We start from the raw sequence: 20,609 nt of genomic DNA, 5'->3' as shown, positions 1-20,609 counted from the left end.
TCACTCCCAGGGCCTCCCACCCAGCAGATTTCAGGTGGGACAGGGCACCTGCACATTGTAGAAACTTCCAGGTGTCTTTCTTGCAAGCTCCATAAGGTCCAGAAGGCCCTGCTCTCTCTAATGAGGCTGGTGGATCTGAGAAGCATCCAGGGTGAAAGGGAGCTAATGGCAGAATTACTGACAGGACGCCACCTGTCGAATGGCTGAGACTCAAGTGCTAACATTTCAGGCATTCATAGGAGCTTGGCAGGACGTGTGATTTGAAAGATGCGGGACAGCCTCCGAGGTGCCCCCTTGAGAGGGATGCTCTGAGGACGTGGTCTGAGGCGTTGCTTCCCCGGGTGTCCGCGGCGAGGACAGGGACCCGACGCTCTTCTTCCCGGCGCCCAGGCGCCCCTTCCTCCGAGGGCCCGGGCTACAGATGCGCCACCTGCTGGCCTCAGAGCGCGGGGCCCGCACGGTCTGGCAACGCCCACCTGGTGGCCACTTGGGAAAGGACCCAGCTTGGGGTCCGGATGTGGCCGGTGTGCGGTTAAGTGGTGGCTGCCCTCCTTGGCATTTATGCACCTAAGTTTTGCCCAGAGTTCTCCCGTATGTGGCAGGCACTGCGGAGTACGGATGGGAGGATTAAAAGAGAGAACAATGGGGCTTCCCTGGTGGCGCAGTGGTTGAGAGTCCGCCTGCCAATGCAGGGGACACGGGTTCGTGCCCCGGTCCGGGAAGATCCCACATGCCGCGGAGCGGCTGGGCCCGTGAGCCATGGCCGCTGAGCCTGTGCATCCGGAGCCTGTGCTACGCAACGGGAGAGTGAAAGGCCCGTGAACCACAAAAAAAATAATAATAAAACAAAAGAGAGAACAATGATGGTGAAAAAGACAATCATTCCATTCGGGCAGCTCTGAGTTTGGAGAGGCCCTAGTTAAAATCCTATAACAGAGGAAGGGGTGACAGTGGATGCAGTGGGTGCATAGGGGAGACCAGGAGTCAGGGGACACTACCCAGAGGAGGGGACATGTGTGCTGAGGCATGAACTTAAGGCTTCATCAGTCCTAGAAGGGAGAAGGGCATTCAGGCTGAGAGAGCAGCTAGAGCAAAGTTCTCAACTCCGACCACACACTGGGGTCGATCGGGGACCTTTTAAATGGCTCACGTGGCACCCCTGACCAATGACTTCTGAATCTCAGGGGGAGAGAGATGGGGAGACACATGAATTCTTGGAAGCCCCCAGGTGTCAGTGTACAGGCAAAGCTGAGAACCACCAAGCAAAGGCTTGGAGGAATGAGTTTACATTCCTGCCCAGGGGTAGGGGAATAAAAAGCCCGAGTTAGATGGAATATAGGGTGTGCCGGGCAGAGACGCAAGAAATGAAGAGCAGGAAGGCACGCTGGGCCATTTCCTCAGAACCACAGAAGAATACCCAGTAGCAGATGAAGTAAGCAAATGACAGTGACCTTCAATTTACATAATATGTGTCCCTGACAAACTCCATGTTTGCATTTGAACAGGACTCTCCACTGCCTTAGGAAGGGAGGGACTGAGAGATTGAGTATCACCTGCTATTACCTCCATGTTTCTGAGGATATGCCTATTTTTGCAATCCTCTCTGAGCCTGGAAAACAGCAAGCACTCAATGAACGTTTACCAAACTGAACTTTGAATCTGATCCTGTGCTCTCACTTGAGTGGCCAGTCTTGATTACCTTTGGGTTTGAGGGGCCTTGCTGCACAGAAACTGGGTGACTGTGACTTCAGGATTGTCAAGAAACTCCACAGAAACCCTAGTCCCAGCAGCTGCTGCCTGAAACCCCATGTCTTTCAGTGATTCTTGTTCACACCGTGTCAATTCCATTTCCTGAGGTAGGTCTTAAAGAGCTGAAGGGGCAAAAAAACCTAATAGGTTTGGGGAAGAGGAGGAAAGATCCAGAAAGGAAGGCCTGCAGCTCCCTCTGATTGCTGACTTCCTTTCTTTTCAAACTGGAACCTCCCGGCACTTTTCATTGGTTTTTGCGATTTTTGTTCTATACCCTGGAGCAAAATTCACCATTTACCCAGGAACTGACTAATTTGGCCAATCACAGGACACAGCTGATTTTTCCAAGACTCTCTCAAAGAAGCTTTCAAGAAACTTTGAGTCTCTCAAATAAGACATTTCTAATAACTGACTAGGGAAACAGTGCAACTCTTGTAGTACTACGTGCGTGGGCCAACCAGTTCATACACCAATTTGGTACATCCTCTCCCAGGCTGGGGTCCCCAGCAGTGACTCTGAGACAAAGCTTTGTGTGCAACTGGGTTATCTGAGGGTGATCTCAAGAGGAGGGGAGATAGGAGACAGAGAAATGAAGGAAGCCATACAGGGTGGACTCTTGGGCAAGTGAGGCTTGATTCCCCTGGGGGAGATGGTGTTGAACGTGGCCCAAGAAGCTGGGGCCATATATCCACCCACTCCCATCGGTCACTGGTTCAGGGCTGCTCCCAGGAGCATTCATTCCTTGGCACTTCTAGCCTGCCCTGCGCATGCCTATGCTTTAGTGGCCAGAGAAAGTCCTCAGACAAAGGGAACTAGAGTAACAGGCCATATGGGTGGGGTACTTACAGCATCTGCCATGCAGATGCCCTATTCACATGCCAACTCATTCATGAACAGGTCACAAGTACGGCCACCAATGAGTGCCAACCCTTACACGTACCCATCCACTCACATAAGCATCAACACTTTCACATGCCAGCTCATTCAGGAGGTGCAATCATGTGCTGCTTGGTAAAAACACTGGTCTACACCGAATCCGGCAATCAGGAACTATCCCAGGCCCCTGTGAGCACAGGGGACAATTCCTCTCAGCGCCATCAGTGTATTTTACAAGGGCTGGGATTGGGCTGATCCCATTCATGCAGTCATCCAAGGAAAGAGGTGGCTCAGTCTAGCTCTGTTTCATCAAGGGTAAATGGGGAGCAGCTCAGGAAGATTTTAATTTAGCTGAAAGTACAAATTGCAAAAACAAAAGGTACATTTTTTCTCATGTTGCAAGAAATCCAGTGACATCTGTAAGGTGGTTTCATCTACATTAGGTGGGGCTTTTGAAAAATGAAGACAGGGCAATTAATTGAACTTTGGAGGATGGTGACAGTTTTTGTCTAATGTCCTGATAGGAAGGGCGTTGGCCACATTTCTGCAGGGTCTCGAGACTGAAATCAGCTGTCATGTAGGGTGTGACTCTGAGGCCTCAGGTGACAGGCTGCAGTGCCACCAGCTCTAACTACACTGCCCCAAAAGACAAGACAACCAGCTGGGCCGGCATCATCACACGAGAGTTGATGGAGCCTTCACTTTTTTTTTTTTTTTTTTTGCGGTACGCGGGCCTCTCACTGTTGTGGCCTCTCCTGTTGCGGAGCACAGGCTCCAGATGCGCAGGCTCAGTGGCCATGGCTCACGGGCCTAGCCGCTCCGCAGCATGTGGGATCTTCCCGGACCAGGACACGAACCCGTGTCCCCTGCATCGGCAGGCGGACTCTCAACCACTGCGCCACCAGGGAAGCCCGAGCCTTCACTTTTTAACAGGATTGTAACACTTCCCATTTGCAAAGAACAGCATGACATTTTTGTAGATGCAAATCAGCCTGTTTTGCACCAACTTGAAAGCCATGCACACAATCTCCATCCCAACAATGATATAAATGGAGAAGAACAAGAAGTGAGGCCGTTCTAAAACAATGTCCCCAAACCCAATGGTGGTCAGCGTGACAAAGCAGAAATAGAAGGCATTTTCGAAGTTCAGCTGCTTCTCCCAGATGGGGAGGATGGCAGCTGCACAGGAAATGTAGGCCACGAGGGCGATGATAGGGAGGGGGATGTCCAGCCTCTCCACCTGCCGCCCCGCCTCATCCAGGTTATTGATGATGGAGTACGAGAGTCTCCGGGACACCAGCTCAGGACACGAAGAGCTCCTCTCCGTGGCCTGAGGGGGCACCTGCAGTGTGTTCCCTTTCTCTTGTGCTAGAAGTCTCTCGAACGGCTCCATGTTGCTGCTTGGGATTGAGGGGGCAGGTTTGGGGCCCGGGAGCTCTGGGTCGTTGATGGCAATCCTCAGGATGGCTTCGTCTACGGGATTGGTGTCAGGTCTTCTTTCGCAGGGGGGTCCGGAGCGCCACTTGGGAAGGGGAGGGGGGAGGAAAGGGAGTTTTTGGAATTGGTGGTAGGACATGGATAAGATGGTTGCCAGGATGTGGCCTGTGTCTGTGAGGACCAGGAACATCAGGGGGACGCCAAAGAGCGCATAGAGCGTGCACAGGTACTTGCCGAGCCTGGTGACAGGGTAGGTGTTGCCGTAACCTGAGAAAGAGGACAGAGCCCGGGACTGTCGGCTGCCCTCCCCCTCCCCCTCCCCTGCTCAGAGAGCTTCAAAGAGACCTGCCACTTCATTTCCCTGGCATATGACATTTTACACAACACGTTTAAAAATATTCATCTTGGGGCTTCCCTGGTGGCACAGTGGTTGAGAGTCCGCCTGCCGATGCAGGGGACACGGGTTCGTGCCCCAGTCCAGGAAGATCCCACATGCCGCAGAGCGGCTGGGCCCGTGAGCCATGGCCGCTGAGCCTGTGCGTCCGGAGCCTGTGCTCCGCAACGGGAGAGGCCACAACAGTGAGAGGCCCGCGTACCGCAAAAAAAAAAAAAAAAAAATTCATCTTAAAACATTCATCCATTTGTCTGACATTAGGTCTGCTTTGCTGGGGGAGCAGGCAGTGAAACCCAGCTTCTCTTTAGGATAAGGGACGACTCACGTCCAGATCTTTGACCCGAAATGTCCTTGGCAGTAGACAACCCCGTGCTTGGGAGGAGGTGACTGCCTTGCATTTTGCCACTTCTGAGCATCTGAAGGAGGATGGGCCCAGCTCACCTGGAGGGATAGGGTGAGCACAGGTGACAGGATGTGCGGGCTTTGCAAATACACCCATCACCTCCATCATCCTCCATGAAGGCGTCAGTTTTTATGAAGCCACGCTTGTCCTTCCTGGGATGTCTGGGCCTCTATGTTTGTTTCTATATAATAGGCAATTATTATGTGCCAGTGGTGTGTACAGCAGTATGCACGGTATTTGGGACGGTAGAAAGCTGGACGGTGACTAAAATACAATTGCTGCCCTCAGAGCCATTTGTGATTTAGTGGGTCAAACGTGTTCATAAGCGAGAGTGACACGCTGAGGACCCCAGCATCCAGACTCTTACCAACCTCGTTTCCAATTCCAGCTCTGCCATTTACTAGAAAGTTACGTGACTGCTCACATTTTCAGATGTCTTATCTGTAAAATGGGGATGACAATACCTGCTTTGTATATTGACCAGCGGGAAGGATTACAAGACACCAGCACCTCACACACAGCAAGTGTGTCGTTCTCGGGAGGTTGGTGTCCTCATTCTAATAGCTGTTTTTTTGAGCATTTACTGTGGGTTGGGTATTAACCAGCCTTCCTCGGTAGGTATTATCACCGTTACAGATGGGGAAACCGAGGCTCAGAGAAGTGAAGTGACTTAGCCAAGAGCATACGTGTGATAAAGTGTGGCGTTGGGGGGTCAAACCCCCAGGGCCGTCCAGTTCCCAAGCCAGCTCCTCCCGCTGAGTCAGGAGCACCGAGGGGGTGGGACCCTCCAACCATCAGGAACAGGATGGTCAAGCAAAGAGAGGTTGAAGCCTCCAAGCTCTTCAGGAGCCTCCTCCTCCCATCACCCCAGCCCCCCACCCCTCGTGTCTAGAGAGGGCAGGATCAGAGGGATGTCGCACCCCACAGCGCACGTCGTTGGATCTTCTGGAGTGGGCAAGCTCACTGCCTTCAACAAAGAGGGAGAAGCTTCTGTATTTAATGCCTATGTTTAAGTTTTGGTGTCATAAAGGATGATTAATACAGAAAACCGCAGCCCAATTATGTAAATTAATTGGAAGGCAATTCCCAGGCTGGCTATGCCCCAACCTCCTCCAGGGCTGCAGCTTCCTGTGCAAACTCTGGCCTCAGCCTCCGCCCTCCAGGCATACGCACGGGATCAGGCTGCCCATCTTCATCAGGGTTCTGGAAGAGGGCTGTGGCCCTCACCAGGTCCCATCACTGTGCACCCCTCCCAGGGCACTCCACGCCACCCTGACTGCGTCCATGAGGTACCATTTGACGGCAGGGGTGGTGAACTCTCTGTGCATTCATATTGTTTGTGCACGTGAGTGCTTACTGCATGCACTGGGACACAGTGGTGAGCAAGGCAGATATGAATCAAATAACCACGCTGGTGAGTACGCAATTAGAAGTGGAGATCAGTAACAAGATGCGTAAGAGCAGACCAACAGATTAGAACAAAGGCATCCATCCTGGATTTGCATTTATTGAGCACCTACTCTACACCAGGCTTTCGTAGGTGGGATTGGGATACAATGAGGAACAGGCAGAGGTCACGCCCTCTGGGGGCTCCTAGTCGAGCGGGAAGCAAAGCCTTGAACTCAGCTCCCCACCTGTCCAACAGGACCCAAGAGCACCAGGCTCAGGAGTGAGCCTGCACTGGCTAAACGCCCCCGTCAGAAACCCGAGGCTGTTCCGCAGGGCCGGACTTGCTGCGGGGGTGCCCAGGGTTTCTGTTGCCTCTCTTACCCTTCCCCGTTCCCTGCAGGTCTCCAGCAGCTCAGCCCTCCTCTCAGGGAGAGGAGGTTGCAGAAATGACCTCAGGACAGCATCTTGTCCAGGCTTCGGTGAAAGCCCAGAAGCACTGAGGAGATTGGGGTGGGGAGGGGTCTCAGGGAGAGGGAGGGGGTTGGGGATAGTGGGGGGCCCTGGAGAGGATGACCAACGGCCCAAGGTGCCCGGGACTGAAAGTCTCATGTTCTGGTAAACCCTTAAATGCTAAAACCATGGCAGCCTCGGGCACACCAGGGCGTGGCTCACTCTAGCCAGGGTGATTGTGGAGGGTGAGGGAAGAGAGGAGGGAGCCTGGAGCCCCTCGTGGCGGGGCAGGAGCTCTGAGAGGCCTGGCCGTAGAGTCTCAGGAGCCTAGGCCCCGGTGTCAGCAAACATCCCTGCTCCTGAGCTTGTCAGAGGCCTTGCAGTCCTTAGGGGTGTCAGCAGCAGGGCCCGGGGGCAGGCAGCCACCCTGTTTTCCAGATGTTGCCTGGAAGCCCCCAGCTCTCGTGCACCCCTAGGAAAGTCAGGAGAGGCTCCCCAGTGGAAGCCCCCCAGCCTCCAGGATGGAGTCCCAGGGTGAGATCTATTTTATTTAAAGGAAAGAATATCACATTTCTTACAGGATTTATGGAGTAAAGTGCTTTTTAGAGTCAGAATTTCCCGCATAGCAGAACCCCTAATGCTGGCAATCACCGTCGTTACTGCATTTAATGGACAAGAACAGGGGACTCAGGTGACACGTCCGGAGTCGCACAGTCCACAGCCTGTGGGCACCCCTCACCTGAAGACCTCCCTCCACATGCATGCTCTCCTTGGCAAAGGTGGGTTTAGTGGATTATAAACAAAGTCATTGTAGCTGCCTCTGGGTGGAATATGTTTACAATCTAGAGGACATGCCACATTGCAGAGAACGCATCAAGGAAGTAAGTCTCAGAGAGCCCAGGCCCCTATGAAGGAAATGTATTGCCTACCCAATTACTGAATGCTACAACGCATAATGGAAAATCATATTATTTCTTATAATGCATGCCAATATTCCAATTCCATCAGTCCACGCCACTTAGCCTGTGAGTATTTAACAGCCCATACACTTCCTAATCCAAGGGGGTTGATCCAATTGGGAATGACTGGGGATTGACCAACCTCATACCTTTCAGGGGTCCCTTTTTCAGCATCAAGGCCAGGTGCATTTCAGGTGACCCAGAGATGCAGGACAAGAAGCAGTATTACCAGCAGGACCATTATTGATTACAGGCAGCAAAGAACCTTCCTCAATCCTCTTCCAGTTGTACTTACTGGATGGCTTGATGTCTTAATGGACTTGTACCATGAGTGGCAGCATCGTTTTCTTGGGATATGAACCAAGCTAATGCATTTCCATTAGGTCAGTGGTTCATAACCTGGACTACCATTAGAATCACCTGGAGGGCTCTGAAAAATACTGATGCCTGGGTCTGTCCCTAGTAAGTCTGACGTGATTGATGTGGGGTCCAGGCATGGGGGTGTGTAAAAGATATCCAGGGAATTCTGATGTGCAGCCTGGCCTGAGAACACTTGCCCCAGGAGAGTGCTTCTCAAACATCTACGTGCATCAGAATCACCTGGAGAACTGGCTAAAACACAGATCACTGGTCCCACAGCCGTAGTTTCTGACTCAGTAGATCTTGGATGGGGCCTGGAAATTAATTTGTATCTCTAACAAGTTCTCTCTGGTGATGCTCACACCACTGGTCCAGGGACCACGTTTTAATAACCATTGCATTACATCAGTGGTTCTCAACAGGGGGCAATTTTGCCTCCCAAGGGCCATTTGGCAATGTCTGGAGACATTTTTGGCTGTTGCAACTGGTGAAGACAGCAGGGGAAAAGGTGGCTGCCTCTGGTGGGTAGAGGCCAGGGATACTTCCAAACATCCTACAATGAATGCACGGGACAGTCCCCGCCATAAAGAATCCTCTAGTCCAAGACGCCAATAGTGCCAAGGCTAAAAAACGCTGCCTTAGATCAGTCCCCTTTTGTTCTTGAGAAAAAACCTAACGAAACCCCATCCTCTCAAGCCCGTTTGCTTCCAGTCTCTTCCGTGCGCAGTTCCCCTGTAAATGTTGTTCCTTAAAGCATTCCCGGGAGCTCTGGGGTCCCTGAAAAGGCCAGCTGTGCCCTGCTTCTATACCCTGCTCGAAACGACTTCCCTCCCAGAGCCCAAGGTCACTGCTGAATGGGACAGTCACAGCACTCACCTCGTGGGGCTGTCATGAGGATTAAACAAAATCATGCATATAAAGCACGTTGGCACAATGCCTGGTGCTGCTAAGTGCTCAGTAGTGCAGCTATTAAGTTACTGTGATTCTTCCTGCTCCTGACCTGTCCCTGCTTGGATGAACATTCAGGTGAATGAGACAGTTCTGAAAGAAACCACATGGGGGCGCCCTTGGACACAAGCATACGTGCCCATTTAAGCAAGTGTGTTGCAGTAGGCACAGGTTGTCCACCCAGCAGCCATTCCCCCACCTTTCCCTGGAACGCTGCTGCTCTCTCACCTGATTTAGAGATAGATCCGATCCGTCTAGGTCATCCTTGGTAATCCAATCCCCTTGCCAGGGACTGGCTTGGGGGGTGGGAGGCTTCCAGGAAGTTTCTTGCCAAGTATGACAGCCAGCCTTTTCTCTATGAGATGCAATTATGCCTGGACAGGACGTGGACCTTGGTGACCATCTTGTGACCCGCTGAGCAGGATGGAGAGAACCTCATAGTCAATGTCACAGCTAAGCTGCACATCAAGCAGCCTGAGAGCTGTCCCCCACTGGACTCCCTACTTGGGAGGCGACGCATTTTCCTTGCAGTTTAAGCCAACCATGTTGGGTTTCCTGTCAGTTGCAGCTGACCCTCATGCTGACCCTCAGAGGCAGGTCTGGGAGGAGTCATAGATTAGGGAACAAGGCTCAGATGGGCTGAATTGCTCACTGGAGGTCACACAGCTCTGACCCAAGGTGGCTGGCCCCCAGAGTCCGCAGCTGGCCATTGTGCTCCACCTCCACCCCGAGTGTGAGGGGACCCCGGGATGAGTGCCCAGCCACGGCTCTTGTGAGCTCAGGCCCCCCGGGGATTGGTATTCTCTTGAATGGATGCTCTCCTGAACGAAGATGGGGCCCCAGTACTTTTCACTGCCCAAGAGGGGCAGGGCCTGCGCAGTGAGTCACACTCCTGGTGGGGACGCTGACCCAGGAGCCCCTGACCTGTGGCCGAGGGCAGCTCCACTACCTCCACTCCTGTGACCCCCTCACCGCCAGCAGGGCTGGCTCCTGCCAGGCCTGGCTCGGCCCCTGCACCCGGCCCACCCTGCTGCGGCACCGCAGAGGGAAGCTGGGGCCCTTAGTTACTAGAAGGTCCTCCGATGCTGGCCCAGGGACACGGTGCCTGAGTGCAAGACCAGCCCCGCTTCTCACAACCCGCCAGCCTCAGTGGTCTCTTCCTCAGAGGGGCCTCTAAGCCCCGGAGCTTTGCCTGCTGCCTGGCTGGAAAGCTCTCTCAGCCTTCTTTGCCTGGTTAATCTCCACAGATCCTTCAACTCAAATGTCACTTCCTCAGACAAGCCTCTCCCCCATCCCTGAAAGTCAGGACCCCCTCCCCCATCCTGTTTCACCCACTTCCACAGCCCAAGCTTCTCCTCTTGAGCACGTCTGTGTGCTTAGCTGTTCATTGTCCCCGCCTCCATTAGACTCGGAGGCCCACCAGGGCAGGGAGGCATCCAGCTAGTTCAGCCCCATGCCAGGCACAGAAAAAGTCACGTACAGAAAGAGGCAGTGGGGTTTCGGGTTAAGACCGAGACAGCCTGGACCCAGACAGACATTAGCTGTGTCCCCTTGCAAAAATGGTGGACCTGCCTTGCCTCAGAGAGTGGGAATAATAACAACAGCTACCTCAGGGTTGTTGCGAGGTGTGAATGGGCTCATCGTCTCGAAGAACTTAAGAGGGAGCCTGATGAGTCTTAAATACACATGGGAAGCAGCCGCATAGCACAGGGAGATCAGCTCGGTGCTCTGTGACCACCTAGAGGGGTGGGATAAGGAGGGTGGGAGGGAGACTCAAGAGGGAGGAGATATGGGGATATATGTATATGTATAACTGATTCACTTTGTTATACAGCAGAAACTAACACACCATTGTAAAGCAATTATACTCCAATAAAGATGTAAAAAGAATAAATAAATAAATACACATGCGTTAGCCAGTGCAGCCGCTGCTGTTGCAATCATAGGCGTTCGGTATTTGTGAAGGAAGGAAGGAAGGAGAGAAGGGAGGGAGGGAGGGAGGGAGGGAAGAAGCAAAGGCCATCTCCACAGCCCAGCTCCAATGTGCGGTTCACACAGGAGCCCACCCTTTGCGCAGCCACCGAGAGGAGGATCTGTGGCTTTGAGGGTCCACAGAGCCCATCTTAAAACGCGCAAGTGGTCCCTGTAGGGAAGCAGCTCTCTCCGCACCCTCCCCTCTGCCCGGGGCTCCGGAAGGGACTTCGCTGGGACAATGTGTTGCACAGGAGTCTTTCCCTTGCTTGGAGGCTGGAGACACGTATAAAGCAAGTGCAGGGAACAGGGCGAGGCCAGCTCCTTCCGCTCTCCAAGTCCTTCCCTTCTGGGCACTGTCATCCACTCCATCGGGACACAGGAATCTGAGCGGCCCCTGCTTCCAGGCGGAGCGAGGCTCTCCCTGGGGCTCCCTGAGCAGGGGTGAGCAGAGTCTCCACAGCACCCCACAGACCTGCAAAGCTGGCAGCCTACTCTGGGGAAAGAGCCCTGGACTTGGAGTCTCAACAGCTCTCGTGGGCACCAGCTCCACTCACTGCGTGACCTTGGCCCCTGACGTCACCTCTCTGGGCTTGGGCTCCCCGACCTGATTCACTGTGGGCTTTAAAGGAGGCAGCTTAGCCCGGCCCCTGCAGGCAACGGTGAGCTCTCCTTAGCTCTGCAGGTCCCCTTCCTCCTCTGCCTTATCGTTGGCGCTTCCGGTCCTGCGCTGGCACACCGTCCTCCCTCTCCGTGCCGTGCCTCCTCCATTCCCCTGGAGCCAGCTGCCATCAATGTGCTGGTGACTCTGAAACCCACTCCCCAGCCCCAAGGCTTGGGTAGCTGTGCTCCCGCGATACCCTGAGCGCATCACACTGACCACGTTTGGTTGCCCCTGAGTCCAGGAACCTGGGCAGGCAGGTACCCGGCAGGTTGTGTTTTGTACAAGAGCTCTCACTGGGACACAAGAAGAAGCCAAAACGCAGCCCACACCTCGCTCACTGGGGCCTTTGCCTGGGGAATGGGGCCGTGCCCACCTGAAGGAAGGGTATTCTTTTCTCATTCGCACAAATGGGCCAGTGGCAGCCCTGCTCGCTGCCGTCTCCCTGAGCACAGCGTAGGCACTCCACAGCTGTTTCTTGCACTAAATGAATTGAACACTTCAGCATCCCCACCGAGGGTCCTCCTCCGCCTCTCCCCTGCCCCCACCCCCAGCTTCCTCTCACAGGCCTGCCTTCGCCCCTGGACTTACCCACTGTGCTGATCACTGTGCAGCAGAAAAAGAGTGAGCTCAGGAAGGACCAGTCTGCAGACCCGCTAAACCACTGGGGCTTCACCTTCCGCAGCAGCTTCCCGAGATCCCGCTTCCCGCCTTCCTCAACTCCAGAAAGAGACGACCAGCGTGAGAGAGGTTATGCCCTTTAAAACAGGTCCCGCCCAGGGGAAGGGGCGTCTTCCCCAAGGACCACGCCCCCTGCCTTGTGGCCCTCATCAACACTGAATGCAGGATCTCAGGACCCTTTGCTCAACGTCTCTGCAGTTTAGGTACTGCTCCAGCACCTGCAGAGATTAGGAGGCCACATAACCCTGTGTGCTGAGCACCCAAGAGAGAGGCCCACAGGGGTCCGGCCTGAGCTCAGCCATGGAACTGCCCTGTGGCCTTTCTGAACTTTCTGAGCCTTGCCAAGGGGCCTACTAACTTCCGCTCTGTCAATTTCCCCGGGTCTTGAGAACTGAAAGAAAAAGGCTCTTATGAAATGCAAGGTCTTGCGTGATTGCAAACCATATCCACTCCTGGAAGCCATTAAGCCTGATGGAGTGTGGTGATCATACTGGGGTCAGCTGGCTGAGGATGTCTGGGAAGACTTGGCGGAAGCAGGCCTAGGGGCCCTGGTTTCTCAGGGAGGTGTCCAAATGGTACCTTTGGCCTGGCAGCCAGTGGGTTTTAGGGATCCCAGAAGTCCCCTGCCAGCTGGCACAGTTGTAAGAAGATGTCACAGAGCCTGGCACAGCAGGAAGTCACCACTCGTTTGAATGGGCACCAATCTGGGAGTCCAGACACCTGCAATCTAGACCCAGTTCTGACCCTGACTAGTTCCTGTAGCCGTGGACAAGAGGCTTCTTTCTGAGCCTCAGTTTCCCCATCGGGGAGGCAGCATGACATGGCTTTGGAATCTAAATGCCTGGGGTTGAATCCCTGGCTCCATTTTCTAGTGGGTGACCTTGGGCAAGTTGTCTAACTCCCAGTGTCTCAGTTTCCTGATCTGTAAAAGGGGGACAATTCATATCCACCTCATAGGGTGGGTGTGAGGATCAAGTGAGATAGTGCATGAGAAACACTTGGCACAGGGTCTGCACTAACCAGCACTTACTGAGCATTTTAATCTCCAGTGAAAATCAGTACAAAATGCAGGTGGACCAGCTCTGTTTTCCTATACCATTCTGTGCATCAGAATCACCCAGGAAACTTTTTTAAAATAAGATTCCCAGCCCAGTCCTGGAGATACTGATTAAGTGGGTTTGGGGAAGAGCCTGGGAATGTGTATTTTATTTTATTATATTTTATTTTATTTTATTTTATTGCAGTACGCGGGCCTCTCACTGTTGTGGCCTCTCCCGTTGCGGAGCACAGGCTCCGGACGCGCAGGCTCAGCGGCCATGGCTCACGGGCCCAGCCGCTCCGCGGCATGTGGGATCCTCCCGGACCGGGGCACGAACCCGTGTCCCCTGCATCGGCAGGCGGACTCTCAACCACTGCGCCACCAGGGAAGCCCAAGGGAATGTGTATTTTAGACCAGCTCCTTGGATGATTCTGATGCGTGACCAGGTTTGGAAAGCCCTGAACTTGACAGTCTGGACCCAGTGATGGCTCAGAGTGTCTGATGGCAGACGGCATCTCCTGGGTCATCTGAGTAGGCTTGTCTGTCTGGCACAGATGCAGAGAGAAGGAGTAGGACCCTCCACGGAGAGGAGACTCTGCCACCTGTGATCAGCCTCTGGTCCGCCCCCACTGAAAGGACCTCCCACAGGTTGGAGGGGTCATTACCAGCCTGGCTGAGGACCTGTCATACCATGGGACCCTGTTCTTCCCGTGAACTTTAGAGTCTGTTTTTCCTTTGTCTTTTATTTACTCTCTATTATTTTATCTTGCTTTGTTGAATGCATCTTTCCAAGCTTTAGGGGACAGTATGGAAGTAAGGGACAAATACGAATGAAAAGCAATAAGGACACATATAAAGTGCCTTGTGCCTTCCAAGAGGCTTCATGTCCACTGTCTCATCTGCTTCTCACAGGGTCCCTGTGATTGGCGGGCCTGAGACTGTGGGCCTCGTTCTCCCTGGCAGACTGAGACCCAGGGAGGGCAATCTGCCTCCGATCACACAGCAAGCTGGGAGAGCAACTGGGACTGAAACCGGGTCCCAAGTTCTTCTCATAACACCTTCTTCCTCCCCTGAGTCCGACCACAAACAAAGGCCACTTGAAACAAGAAGTGGGAGAGCAGGAGGCAGGCTGCTATCTTGGCAGTCCAAGCCCAGTTTGGATTGTTCCTTGAATTCCAGTCCTTGTAAACTGAATCATGGGGTGGGATAGGCAGTCCTGAGGACCAGCCTAGGAACCCACAGCTCCAGATCTGGTCACCCATCCACCCCACCCCACCTCATCAAATCTCCAGCAATCCACCTTCCTCAGAGTCTGTCGGTCTGGGTGGGGAAGGGAGCGCCGACTGGGTGCTCAGCACTTTTCCTACATTCTTTACATCAACCCTGAGAGGCCGTCCATTATTCCCACCCCCATTTTACAGAGGGGAAAACTGAGGCCCAGAGAGAAGTCTCTTGCCTAAGGTTGCCCAGGAGTGGGCAGGATGCAAGCAGAGGGCTCCCAGACTCAGCTTCCTACAAGGCAGTTCTCTGCTCTCTGGGGCCTGCCTCTACCCAGAGAGAAAAGGCCCGCCCTGCCCAGGCACGCCACCTACCTGTTCTGTTGCATTTCAAGATGTCACAGAGCTTCTCCAGGAACTCCTCAAACTCCTGGTCATCTGCCCCCAGGTCCTGGCTGCCCTCAAGGGCTAAGAAGAGCGCGGCACCCACCAGCGCGTAGGTCACCAGGGAGCAGTGGAAGCAGAGGCGAGGGAAGATTTTCCTCAGGGCCTCCCAGCAGTACCTCCTGCCTTGAGGCAGCCCCGCAGCCTCCATCCTACCAGGAGTGGGCAGGACAGGAGCTGCTGGAAGAAGGAGGAGCCCAGAGGTCCCGCCAGGGAGGAGGGGGAGTGCCCCGAGAATGGCCCGGCTCCAGCGCTAAGTGGATGGTGCCAGCGCTTCCCCCAAGGATTTGGGAAGCAGGCGGCACTCCTTGCGCGTTCAGTTCCTGAGAGTTTCTCAGATAGCGCGCCACCTAGTGTCTCAAATTACTATTGATCCACCAGGCAGGTGCGCTCCCAGCAGCCTGGCCAGCCCGAGAGCTGACCTTCACGGGTTTTGGGAGGAATGCGTGGTGGTTGCTTTGTGCTTTGGCCTTTCCCATCCCAAAGTTGCGCTTTTGACTCCAGGTACCAAATGTGACTTTTGGCTTTTACTCAAGTGATCATCCTTCCTGGGGGTTGTCTGTGGTACCCTGACTCTTGGACAGGTAGAAATAATAGTAATTAGTGCGGCCAGAGCTCCACAGTTTACAAATGGCCTTTATCCTGTGTGGATCTAATTATTGGTCCCAATTCTTCATTCCCCTCTAGCATACCCAGACTTGCCTTGGCCTCAAGGTGGGCAGAGCATACTTCCTTCTTAGCACTGGACTAAGCCACGTGACTTGCTCCAGCCAATCAGGTGTTAGCAGACATGACGTAAGCAGGTACCTGAAAAGTGAACGTACAATGGGACCTGCTCCCCTGTGCCTTACCTCTGCCACTAGGAAAAAAAAAGTGCCCCACATGGCGGATGTGGAGATGTGTGGGCGTTTAGATCCCCCTTCATGAAAGGTTTCTCCATGCAGCTTCAAGGAGCATGGTTCCTGACAGCCTCCAGCTATTCGTTCTTTCGGGGTTTGCTTCAGCTTTCAGGCCCTGTTCTCCGGGAAGCCCTTGTCCAATGGCTGAGCAAGGTGGGGTACAAGAGCTTAACCATTTCTGCCGCCTGCCGGACTCCTCCAACCCGAAGTCTTCGCTCTCTGTTGGTCTGCCAGAGATTTTGTCAGGTCTGCATCGGGATATGAAGGCTCCCCTTGTCCCATCCTGTTTCCTCCCTTCGCCTTTACTTCCTAATAAATAGAGCTTTTGGATGCCTTACTCTATCTGTGTCTGCTTCGCAGAGGATCCAACCTGCAATAGTGGGCAACAGGAGTGACCTGAGAGAGCAGGATCTTAAATGGGGTTTCAGCGCTGGGTCGCTCGGTACCCACTGGTAAGGAGATGGTGCGCAGGCAGCTCCTGGCTCAAGGTGGCCATCCAGTTGTTACACTTTTTTTTTTTTTAGATGTTGGGGGTAGGAGTTTATTAATTAATTTATTTATTTTTGCTGTGTTGAGTCTTCGTTTCTGTGAGAGGGCTTTCTCTAGTTGTGGCAAGTGGGAGCCACTCTTCATCGCGGTGCGTGAGCCTGTCACTATCGCGGCCTTTCTTGTTGCGGAGCACAGGCTCCAGACACGCAGGCTCAGTAGTTGTGGCGCACGGGCCTAGTTGCTCCGCGGCATGTGGGATCTTCCCAGACCAGGGCTCGAACCCGTGTCCCCTGCATTAGCAGGCAGACTCTCAACCACTGCGCCACCAGGGAAGCCCCAGTTGTTACACTTTTGGCAATGGTGAGGTGGGATGGTGTGCAGGTGCAACAATTCAAGCATTTAAAACATAGGAGAGGAATAATAAATATAAGGATAGGTTTGGGTGGTTATTAGGAAGTTGCATTGATCCCCTGAAGGCAAACTTAGAAAGGGAGGTTAGTGGGACCAAGCACGGCCTCCACTGCAGTTGAACTCAGGACGGCAACTGATTTTCGTTGTCTCCTTACTTCACTATTCATTCTAAATTCGTCTTGCCCTCTGCCACCTCTTCTACCGCTTTCAGTGGATTCCCCAATGGCATGACCCAAATTCTCATTCCTGAAGGGTCTGAGTCCTTGGTAACCACAGCCTTTCCAGGTTGGACTTGCTTGTGTTTGTCCATTGGGTCACCTGATTGCCACCCATATTCCTCCCTGCTCCCATTGTGTGAAAGCCTTAATATCGGGTATAATGTTTCCTCCTACTTTATTCTTCTTTTTCAAGATTGTTTTAGCTACTTGAAGGACCTACTGTATAGCACAGGGAACTATACTCAATATCTTGTAATAATCTGTAAGGGAAAAGAATCTGAAAAAGAGCATATATATATATATATATGTTTATATATATAACTGAATCACTTTGCTGAAATTAACACAACATTGTAAATCAACTATACTTCTAAACAAAAGGCCTTTCGATATGTTTTTAAATAATCTTATCTATGTCTACATAAAACCTTACTGGGATTTTGATAGGAATTGCATTAAACCCATAGGTCAACGTGGGGAGACTTGGCCTCTTACTATGTTGAGCCCTCCACCCCGTGAACACAGTGTGTCTCCTGTATGTCTCTCCTGGCCATTACTTTTGAACAACATCTTAGTGTGTGCCCATTGTTCTTTACCCAAGTCAAGAATCAACATTTTAAGATAACAATGCATAAGTCATTTGTTATTTGTTATGTAATGCATTCTGAGTGCTATTTAATGTGTTTAGGGGCAATGTTAATGGATGAAAGTATTAGACGGTAGAGGTCAGAAAGTGTATTTGTACTCCTCTTTTTAAGTCTTTTTAGAAGACATATTCCAACATCTAGAAGAGTCTAGAGAATAACAGAACCTGTGTACTCATCACTCTTGATGATGGGCATCGTGACGTAATGCACCTTCTGGAGGTAGACTGATTGCTGGGAAGAGAAGGACCCTGTGATGGGCCACAAACTGACAGTAAGTGAGCTCCAGCTCATTGGCCAGATTATCTAGCTGCATGTCACTCAATGTGTGTGTACAAGAGTCTTTTCACCACATTTCGGCCAATGTGATGGTGGCAGCAGGAATGGGTAAGAACCCACAAAAGAAGGGGACTCTTGTGGATAAAGTCAGGGCCATGAAATCCAGCCACCACTCTCCACTACGTGAAACACCTTTGAGATGATCTGAGTTTCTTTTGTCTTTAGAAAGGAGAAATTTTCTTACAGTCCCATAGGTTATCCAGACCCTTTTCCTAGGAAGGAAGTGAGACAGGGTAGCTACAGGCCTCTTCCTGAAGCCTAAATCTCTCTCTTAATGAGGCATCAGATGGACCAGACAAGAAGCCATTCCTGAGCGTCGGCTAGAGACTAGATTATGTGAGGGCAATTAAAATCCCAACGTCCATCAAAGGAGAGGATGTAGGGGGCTCCCCTGGTAGCGCAGTGGTTGAGAGTCCGCCTGCCAATGCAGGGGACACAGGTTCGTGCCCCGGTCCGGGAAGATCCCACATGCGGTGGAGCAGCTGGGCCCGTGAGCCATGGCCGCTGAGCCTGCACGTCCGGAGCCTGTGCTCCGCAACGGGAGAGGCCACAACAGCGAGAGGCCCGTGTACCGCAAAAAAAAAAAAAAAAGGAGAGGATGTAGATACATGGGTTTATGCACTTAAATATAGCGAGGGATGAATTACAAAGTGAGATGCAAACACTATGTGGCTTATGGAGTCAGAAGAAAGAGGGATGCTGTGAGCTCGAGTGGCCCCAGCAGCCCTCATGAAAGAGAAGAATTCAAAATACATCAAAGGGGACTTCCCTGGTGGTGCAGTGGTTAAGAATCTGCCTGCCATTGCAGGGGACACAGGTTCGAGCCCTAGTTCAGGAAGATCCCACATGCCGCGGAGCAACTAAGCCCATGCGCCATAACTACTAAGCCTGCAAGCCACAACTACTGAGCCCACGTGCCACAACTACTGAAGGCCGCACACCTAGAGCCCATGTTCCGCAACAAGAGAAGCCACCTCAATGAGAAGCCTGCGTGTCACAACGAAGAGTAGCCCCCACTTGCCGCAACCAGAGAAAAGCCTGTGTACAGCAACAAAGACCCAATGCAGCCAAAAATAAAAATAAGTAAATTAATTAATTTAAAAAATATATCAAAGGAGGAGATGAATAATGGACAGATGAGAGCATATCCATGGTAATATATTGGACTGAGGTCAAATTTTCTAGTTCTGGAGGTGGGGCTAAGGGTAGATGGAAATAATAGCAAGGATTTTCCCCTTCTAAACAAGTGGCTTTTTTGCAGAGAACACAGGTGCATAAGATGCAGGTAAAATAAAATCACTTTCCTTTTAAGCCAGTGAGATGGAAATTGCACACATCACTTCTGCTCACATTCAGTTGATGAGAATTTTGCCACACCCAGCCACAAGGTCATCTGGAAAATGTAAATGTAGCATCTAGCAGGTGACAACTGCCCAGGAAGAAGGGGGGAATTGATTATGAGAACACAACTGACCACAACCACACTAACAGAGCAACAACGTCCTGAGACTGTTGCTAAGTCGCCACACTGGCAGAAGGAGACGCACATCTCTGAGTCTTTGATAAGGACTTTCATAAAACTTCCTTTTGCAGATGACTTCTTATTTTAACCTGCAATTAATTATCCTGGTTGGTGAGGGAAGAATGAGGAAAGCCAAAAGATTAAAAGCTTTGAGGACTTCCCTCGTGGTCCAGTGGTTAAGAATCCGCCTGCCAATGCATGGGACACGGGTTCGATCCCTGGTCCAGGAAGATCCCACATGCTGCGGGGCAACTAAGCCCGTGCACCACAACTACTGAGCCCGCGCTCTAGAGCCCGCGAGTCGCAACTACTGAAGTCCACACGCCTAGAGCCCGTGCTCTGCAATGAGAGAAGCCACCACAATGAGAAGCCCATGCACCACAACGAAGAATAGCCCCCGCTCACCACAACTAGAGAAAGCCCGTGCACAGCAACAAAGACCCAACGCAGCACACCCCCCACAAAAAAGCTTTCAAAGTGCTTTGGGAACTCTAAAGCACTGTATAAATTCAAGGGGTGATGTTCTTGTTTGGGGGTTTGCTTTTTGTGTGGGTTTTTTTGTGATTTTTATTATTCTAGAATGTTGGGGTATGGAGGTTCCCACCCTTTCCATCCTGCCTGTTCAGCACCCAGTAAAAAACTGATAGACATACTGAGAGGAAATTGTGAACATAATCAAGTGGGGAAACAAAACAAAGGTGGACCCACATATGATCCAGATTCAAAGTAAGCAGACAAGTACTTTAACTATAACTAACATGTTAAAGAAGATAGAAGAAAAGGTTGACAAACGGATGAATGAACAATGTTAACAGAGAATCTGTAAGTCTATAAAAGACAATCAAAAAGATATTCTAGAATTTAAAATTTAAAAATATGGGGCTTCCCTGGTGGCGCAGTGGTTGAGGGTCCGCCTGCCGATGCAGGGGACACGGGTTCATGCCCCGGTCCGGGAAGATCCCACATGCCGCGGAGCAGCTAGGCCCGTGAGCCATGGCCGCTGAGCCTGCGCGTCCGGAGCCTGTGCTCCGCAGCGGGAGAGGCCACAACAGTGAGAGGCCCGTGTACAGAAAAAAAAAATAAAATAAAATAAAAAATATGAAATTTAA

At 52.1% G+C, this 20,609-nt stretch overlaps 1 protein-coding gene across 1 annotated transcript; it reads right to left on the bottom strand.

Moving 5' to 3' along the window:
* Positions 1–3,544: 3,544 nt before the first annotated feature.
* KCNK18 (potassium two pore domain channel subfamily K member 18) lies at positions 3,545–15,129 on the bottom strand (the record flags this gene model as incomplete). The annotated part of the gene is made up of 3 exons (XM_079712070.1): positions 3,545–4,329; positions 12,189–12,317; positions 14,910–15,129. The coding sequence occupies 3 exons, from the start codon at positions 15,127–15,129 to the stop codon at positions 3,545–3,547; spliced, it is 1,134 nt and encodes a 377-aa protein (XP_079568196.1).
* Positions 15,130–20,609: the final 5,480 nt, after the last annotated feature.

Source organism: Hyperoodon ampullatus (genome assembly GCF_949752795.1).
Source record: "Hyperoodon ampullatus genome assembly, chromosome: 1".
Lineage (NCBI taxonomy): Eukaryota > Metazoa > Chordata > Mammalia > Artiodactyla > Ziphiidae > Hyperoodon > Hyperoodon ampullatus.
The sequence above is the reverse complement of the archived record's forward strand: the minus strand, read 5'-3'. Positions and strand labels throughout refer to the sequence as shown.